Here is an 8,716-nt window from a genome sequence, read left to right on the forward strand (position 1 = left end):
GATTTTCATTATTAAGTTTTAGCTGGTTTCCAATATCATGAACACTGGGGCTATTTCCATTAAAAACATAAAGTTAAAAAGAGACCATCACCAGCAACCAGAGCTAAATAATTCCATAAATTAATGCCGTTTCTATTGGGCCTGGCACGCGTGTATAAATTTAGCCGAAAGAACAGAACAGGGATGAAAGCCACAGAGCCAGAACTTGAACTGGGATCTCTAATGGAGATTAATATTTTCTTCAGCAGCCTGCCAGCTGAATCATGGTCTAATTAAATAGTTCAGATTTAGTGAGTTTGCATTTAAAGTATTAGCAGATCCGAGAACGGGCAAAGCTAAAATGACTTAGAATTTTTTTCTGTAAATGGGAAGTTAAATTATCACAGTAATTTGATTAAATCATTTCTAAATCTCACATGCTAAATCACAGCCTTTAAAGAATAGTTTGAAGTCTTAATTGCTGTTTGTGAGCATAGCTCTCTGCTATTTGTTCTCGCCTGATTTCCTGTGACATCCTATAATATATCTCCTGCTGGGCCCCAGAAGTGGGGAAGGTTGGGCTTGGGGTGGGCCCGGAAGTGACTGTGCCCTGACTTCAAGGATATAAAAACCTGCCACGTAGAAGGACATGTATTGTCGCAGTAGCCGGGCCCAGGACCAACTACTGGTCATTGGAGATAGATTGGGGACAAGATGAAGAAGACATTTCTAAAAATTAGCTTGGTTCCTTATCAAGTGGAACGCTCTACATATGTGGAAATGTCTTTGTGAAAATGTGGTATAGAGGTTCCTGATGAAGACGGGAGGTTGAACGAGACAGGTTCAGGACAATTTCAACTCTTTTTTAAAAAATAAACATTTTTTATGGATTTCAGAGAGAAGGGGAGAGAGAGAGAGAAACATCAGTGATGAGAGGGAATCATTGATCGGCTGCTTCCTGCATGCTCCCTACTGGGGATCCAGCCCACAACATGGGCATGTGCCCTGACCAGGAATCGAACTGCGACCTCCTGGTTCATAGGTTGAGGCTCAACCACTGATCCACACCGGCCAGGGCAGAGAATGTCTTGAGTTCCAGTCCAGGGCACCACATGAACATTTCTAACGGGGAAGAATTCCTTCTTTGGGCTCCTTCAGGCAGGAATCAAGTCTTGAGCAGTAAATACATATAAACAACTGTATTCCAGATTATTCAAAACTCTTTCAAAGAAATGTGTCATTAACCACCTAATATATAGCTCACCAAAAATATTGTGAAATGACTCAAAAATAACCATGTAAAAGGAAAAAAATAAGCAAAACACAAAATTTAAAAACATGTTACCGCTTACAATAGCAGTCAATCTATTAATTACTTTGCCATAATTTTATCATACGCTTAGCCACTTGATTTTAAATTAGATTTTCTCTTTTTATGCATGTGATCTGATATTTGAATTATATGAAAGATTAGGATAACTACGTATATCTTAGAACTCTGTATTCTTAGAGAAGCAGAATTATTAAACATTCAGAATTCCCCCCAAAGACCCCATTATGTATAATTAACAGATAAACTGTCATCAGAATCAATAAAACATGCTAAATGATTCAAACTTGTATATAATTAAGTGTCTCTTTTAGAGCTGTAACTTTTATACCCTCCCCTCCCAAGAATAATCCTGGCAACCCTGTTAACCCTTTCATTGCTTGATCAAATTGGATTTTTAAGTGAAATTTCATAACTCATTAATCTAAAGGTGTTATTTGTATCTCAGCAGAGAAGCAGACTATGTAAGGATCTTTTAAGGCACCCTGAATAGTAACTGAAAATTCTACAATGGAACACACTGTAGGTCCAGGATATATACATGGAGTTTTAAAAATCTCTGTCATCAGCAGGTTTCTTGCCTTTTGGGATATGTGAGCTTTTTCAGGGTCAGGTCGGGATTATCAACAACTTCACTGCCATGGCACCGAAATTAATACTTTTCCTAGATGGCCTTCCATGATTGTTGAGTGAATGAATACATACGTGAATGAGGTAATGAATAACCTCGCCATGGTCATAATCTGTTAAAAGGTTTCTCTTTCTTTGCCTTAAGAAAAAAAAAATACCCACACCCTTTCAGTAATGAAACTTTTATAGTAATTCCCATGCTCTTTTTTTTTAAATATATTTTTTATTGATTTCAGGAAGGGAGAGGGAGATAGAAACATCAACAATGAGAATCATTGATTGGCTGCCTCCTGCACGCCCCCCACTGGGGATCCAGCCTGCAACCTAGTCATGTGCCCTTGACCAGATTTGGACCTGGGACCCTTCAGTCCGCAGGCCGACGCTCTATCCACTGAGCCAAACCAACGAGGGCTCATTCCCATGTTCTTATGAAGCACTGAAAATTATCTACTCTAGGGAAATGTATACCCCACAAAGAGCTCGGAAAGGGGAGACGCTGCGTTTAGAGGTTTCAGGGCTTAGAGGAGTGGACGGGTAACCGTTAACTTGCAGGACTGCTGCACGCGGCTTCTCACGATCACTAATGGCCTTGTTTCTGTCCTTTGCTTTGTCGCGCAGACTCCATGCACATAGAGGACGTGGAGGCCGTGCAGAAGCTCCAGGACGTCCTGCACGAGGCCCTGCAGGACTACGAAGCCGGCCAGCACGTGGAGGACCCGCGCAGGGCGGGCAAGATGCTGATGACACTGCCGCTGCTCAGGCAGACCTCCACCAAGGCCGTGCAGCACTTCTACAACATCAAACTGGAAGGCAAGGTGCCCATGCACAAACTCTTTTTGGAAATGCTGGAGGCCAAGGTCTGACTAAAGGCCTCCTGGGCCGCCGTCTCCTCCTGCACGCCCGCCAAGAAAGGGAAAATAAACCCAAGCGTAATGTGGAAGAAACGTAGAGCTTAGTCATCGCCATCCCCAATCAGCAAAGACTGCACTGATCACTTAGCAGCAAGACTATGAAGCAGCTTTCAGATTTCTCATCTGTTTTTTTCTTCTCATTTCTCTTCTTCTTTATGTTTTTTCCCCCATTCCCTCTCTTATTTCTCCTTTCCCCCATTTCTTGGCTTTCCTGATTACTGGTTCCCTCTCTCTCATTTGCTCCCTCCCTTCCTTTTTTTCTCTTCTCACCCTTTCCTTTTCTTCTAAATTTTAAATAGCTCTAGTAGTAAGAAACATTTTATTTCCTTTCTTTTCCTCCCTTCCTTACTCCCTCCCTCCCCACTCTCTCCCTTTCTTCCTCTCTCCCTATCTGCTGCTGAACTTTTAAAAGAGGTCTCTAATTCAAGAGAGGTGGAAGCCAGCCCTGCCAAAGGAAGGAAATCCATAGTATGGATGCCAGTGAACTTAATTGTGAACCACAACGTCCCCCGTGACTAAGGAATCAAAGAGAAAGAACCAACGTAGCTAAAGTACAGTGCAACATGAACGGATCGACTGAGGGCAGTATCAGATTCCATGGGAGCAGCCCCTAATCAGACAACTTAAGCAACTTTGCATCGGCTGCTTCTTATCATTGCTTTTCCATCTCGATCAGTTACAGCCATTTGATTCCTGAATTGTTTTCTCAAAGTCTTCCAGGTATTTGTTAGTTTAGCTACTAAGTAACTTTTTCAGGGAATAGTTTAAGCTTTATTCATTCACGCAATACTAAAGAGAAATTAAGAATACTGCAATTTTGTGCTGGTTTTGAACAATTATGGACAATAATGAAGGACACATGAATCCTGAAGGAAGATTTTTTTAAAAAAACGTTTTGTTTCTTCTTACAAAATGGAGATTTTTTTTTGTACCAGCTTTACCACTTCTCAGCCATTTATTAATATGGGAATTTAACCTACTCAAGCAATAGTTGAAGGGAAGGTGCATATTCTCACGGATGCAATTTATGTTGTGTGCCCGTCTGGTCCCAAACATCAAGTTCTTTACGCGAGCTCCAGTTTCCCTAAATGTTCTCTGACACGAAGGATGAGATTACACCTGCAGTGGCTCTGGGTGGTCACCTGTCAGCACTGCGCCTGGAATCCAGATCTGTAGCATTTTCCGAAGCGCACCTCTCCATCTGGGAGGTGCCATCGCCATACGATTTCTGCTGCGGTGGTTAGGGATGCATTACTGCCTATCTGCAAAGTTACAGACCTTGTCCTGGAAGGAGCTGTGAGCCGGCCTTCATTCAAGAGGCAATAATGCCAGAGTTGGAAGAACAATAACAACAAAAAACCCCGTCAAAGATGACGGATGCCTGACCAAATTCTAAAACCTCTTGGTATGAGTTGATTCATTTAGGAATGTTTAATCTGTGGTTTTTAACCAAGAGCTAAGCCAATACAGCTGCTTTTCAACCAGTATTGTCCCAACCAGAAAGTCAGTCAGGTTCCCGACGGTGGAGAGGTGTAATCTAATGAAGGAGTCGATTAGATGCCCCCAAAACCTACAGTCGCCGAATACCCAAGAAACAGTAACCTCCATCAGATGCTATCCAATGGACCAGTGTTAGTAGCTGCTCCCTGTACCATGTGAACAGTCTTCTTCTATGTACACAGATGTAATTAAAATTGTAATCCTAACAAACAAAAAGAGATGTAGTTCAGCTTTTCAATGTTTCATGTTTGCTGTGCTTTCTCGGAGTTTTATGTTGCATTCAAAGACTGTTTGTCTTGTTCTTCTTGTGGTGTTTGGATTCTCGTGGTGTGTGCTTTTAGACACAGGGTAGAATTAGAGACAATATTGGATGTACAATTCCTCAGGAGACTACCGTAGTATATTCTATTCCTTACCCGTAATAAGGTTCTTCATAATAAGAATTAAGAGATTGAAACTCCAAACAAGTATTCCTTATGAACAGATCCACATCAAAAATCATAATATTTTCAAAACAAGGGATAATTTCTCTAATGGTTTATTATAGAATACCAATGTATAGCTTAGAAATAAAACTTTGAATATTTCAAGAATATAGATAAGTCTAATTTTTAAATGCTGTATATATATGGCTTTCACTCACTCATCTCTCCCACAACGTTGTTATTAACTCGCTCTGTGTTGTTGCAAAACTTTTTTGGTGCGGATACGTTTCCAAAACTCTTGCTACTTGGTGTGCTTTAAACAAAATACCTTGGGTTGATGGTTCATCAACCTCATGCTAGAAATACTGTGTATCTATCATTAGCTATATGGGACTATATTGTAGATTGTGGTTTCTCAGTAGAGAAGTGATTGTAGTGTGATTCTAGATAAATCATCATTAGCAATTCATTCAGATGGTCAATAACTTGAAATTTATAGCTGTGATAGGAGTTCAGAAATTGGCACATCCCTTGAAAAAGAACAATCCAACTCCTGGGAAAATAAAAAAGGTGCTGATTCTATAAGATTATTTATATATGTAAGTGTTTAAAAAAAAGATTATTTTCCAGAAAGTCTGTGCGGGGTTTAAGTTGCTACTATTCAACCACACTATATGTAAATGAAATATATACAAATATACATCATTTTTACTGTATCACATTAAAGTACTTGGGCTTCAGAAGTAAGAGCCAACCAACTGAAAACAGGAGATGGAGATATGTGGAAAGAAGAGAGGACAATTTTAAGTTTTCAGTTTAAGTGAAACACGTAACCCATAAATAGGAAATACAACGAACAATGCAGATTTAAAAGTACTGCACGGGCTTTAGGGCAAATGCCCCGCTTAAAACCTCGCTTGAGGTAAGTCTTTTCGAGTTTCAGGCAAGACCATTTACTTAATGTGAAGTTTTGGGAAGTTATGTTTGGGAAGTAAAGGTATATGTTTTAGCTATATGATTTTAATTTTGATTTTGTTTCTTTTTCAGTTGGTTCTTATTTAAAGCAATATGATTGTGTGACTACCTGCTGTTACTCTTGTGTTTCAATCAGCTCAGATTGTTGTATTTATTCCACTATTTTGCATTTAAATGATAACATAAAAGATATAAAAAATTTAAAACTGCTATTTTTCTTATAGAAGAGAAAATGGGTGTTGGTGATTGTATTTTAATTATTTAAGCGTCTCTGTTTACCTGCCTAGGAAAACATTTTATGGCAGTCTTATGTGCAAAGATCGTAAAAGGACAAGAAAAAAATTTAAACTGCTTATAATAATAATCCAGGAGTTGCATTATAGCCAATAGTAAAAAGAATAATAATAATAATGATAATAATAATAAAACCATGTCTATAGCTGTAGATGGGCCTCACATCTGTAAAGCAATCAATTGTATATTTTTGTGATGTGTACCATACCGTGTGCTCCAACCAATGTCCATTTGTGTAAATGTATTTATTTTATATTGTATATATTGTTAAATGCAAAAAGGAGATATGATTCTGTAACTCCAATCAGTTCAGATGTGTAACTCAAATTATTATGCCTTTCGGGATGATGGTAGAGCAATATTAAACAAGCTTCCACTTTTGATTGCTCTTCTGTATGGTGTTTCTTTATTTCCCTCCAGACGAAAGAACCAAATCAATAAACATCGCCCTTTGTTGCTTCCATTGAAAGAGTGGCTCTGAGTACCTGTTTCCTAAAAATAAAGCAGGGGTTTAAATAAGAGCTATATAAAGGCTTGTCAGAGTGACTCCGAGGGCGCAGAGAGACGTTTTGCATATTTAAGAGTATGCAAAGCGTCTTGTGTCACATTAGAATTCATTCTGACAAGCCTTTATATAGCTCTTACTTAATCTCCAAGCATCTCCACATCATTCCGCATTACTCAAAATCATCGCCTCCATGTCAATGTCACAACAGAAAACTTTCCCCCCCTATTTTAAGATCACATTAAAAACCAGAGATACCTATTATTTCCCTCCATCCACAATTAAATCATGTTTTTGCACGGAGCTCGTCAGCCAGCTGCGGGCTTTCTGGAGCAGCCGTGGGGCTGCCGACCAGATTTCCTGGGTGAGAAATCCACAGATCAGGGAGCTGCCTTCTAACCCCAGAAGAGTGAGCGGCAATGCTGACAGCCAGCGGCCTCCCCTCGCCTGGTTCGCCCGGAGGTCGCAGCCCTCGCAGCCTGGGGTAAGCTGTGCGCCCACTGGCCCCTCCTGCAGCCTTTGCCCAGGTGCTGATGTGCGAGTTCCGGGCGTCTCTGCCCAGCTCCTGAGTGTTTTGTCAGGCGTCTGCCCACTGTGCTGCTGGCCCTTCAGCGATGGCTAGTTCTCAGGAGAAGTCAGCCGATGACACAGCTTTAGGGGCGTGAGATTTACCTAAATCGCCAAGATTCAGGAGCTAGCAACAAAACTGTCTTTTTCCCCCCTATGTTCATGTCCTGTGAGTTGCAATGGCTCAGCATAGCATCTGACAGTGTTTGGGGGGGTGTTTACAAAGTATTTTGGGGGAACAGACTCTGCAAGATACAAACCGAAAAGGAAAAGGCATGCCTGTAATCTTCCAGGGATGCCCTGCTTTAAAAATAGTGTGTCCCCCAAAAGGTACACACACTTTAGCATCTGATAGCTCAACTGATGTTTCTTTCTTTTCAGATTTAACCCATTGGAATAAATAATTTATTCAAAGTGGGTATACAGTTTGGGGACACCCTGAATCTATGTTACATGCGTTTTAAGAAATGAAATGTCAGAATTCTCTTGCTGACATTTCACAATTTTTACAATTTGGAATGATTACAGAGCGACTTCTCAGGGATGTTGGTCAGGGATGCCTGTGGTGTAAAAAGAAAAATAACAAAATCGGAGTTTGCCATTTTATCAGGTTGTATACAGAGACAATGAGTAACTCTGACCAATAGATTCTGTTGTGTGTGTCCAAGGGATCACTTTTATTTGCACCTGTTTTTTTGTAAGTGATTTTTCTCCTTTAAGTAGTGGTTTCCAAACGAGGCTGCATATGGGAATCCCCAGGAGAGTATTGAACGCCATCGTATTCCCCAACCCCACAGACTGGGGGTTAACTGGTCTGAGATGTGGCCTGGCCACTGGAATAAGGAAAACCCCCAAATCTCCAGGTGATTCTAATGTGAAGACAGGAGGGAACCATGCTTTACATTTTATACATTTTTCAAATCAGCCATGAACATCCTAAATTGAAAAAAAAAAAACAACACAAAACAACTTTTCCTACATTGGCTCTTGAATTTTTCGGAGGGTTTTAGACCATTTTTCTAAAAAAAAGTATTGAGACTAAAGGACTTAACCTCTTAACTCACAAATCCAAAGGCAATGCAATAACCTGGATTGTTCTGACCTTCACACTCCCTACCCCCATATTCCTCCTTCCTCTCCCTCTGCTTCTCCAGCCCACGTGGAGGGCACAGCTGGTGGATGCCCAGGCCTCAACTCTGCTTCTGCCCCATAGAAAAGTAGACACCTGCTCAAAAACTCGTGGAGAATAGGTCACAATCTTTTTTAAAAAAAAAAACTTTTACTGCTACTCCTTTGGTCCTTTCATATGCTTTAAAATGGATTTAGGGGTGGTTCAAAACACCATTTTTTCCCTAAAAAGCAAAAACAGCAACAAAACTGAAACAAAATTGATTTCTTGGAATGACCTCTCTTCCCCATATTTTCCAAGGTGATTTAGGTAAGAGGTAGAGATGAGACAGAACGGAGGTAGACTCCTTCACTCTTGGGCCCGTGTCACAACTTCAGGTACACTTTGCTAAATGTGAAATTTAATCTTTGACTAATCTGGAAAAGACAAGATAGGTTTTTGTTTCACCCACAGTGGTTTTACCTACTGAAT

At 40.3% G+C, this 8,716-nt stretch overlaps 1 protein-coding gene across 1 annotated transcript in view; it reads left to right on the forward strand.

Annotated features, from left to right (window-relative positions):
• Positions 1-6,425, forward strand: part of ESRRG (estrogen related receptor gamma) — a gene marked incomplete at its 5' end in the record, with an annotated part of 169,249 nt that extends 162,824 nt beyond the window's left edge. The window contains one exon of the mRNA XM_081114534.1: positions 2,558-6,425. Coding sequence (XP_080970660.1) covers positions 2,558-2,802 — 245 coding nt within the window. The 3' untranslated portion in view covers positions 2,803-6,425. The remainder of the gene's footprint in view (positions 1-2,557) is intronic.
• Positions 6,426-8,716: the final 2,291 nt, after the last annotated feature.

This window comes from Myotis nattereri (genome assembly GCF_964212035.1).
Source record: "Myotis nattereri genome assembly, chromosome: 20".
Classification (NCBI taxonomy): domain Eukaryota; kingdom Metazoa; phylum Chordata; class Mammalia; order Chiroptera; family Vespertilionidae; genus Myotis; species Myotis nattereri.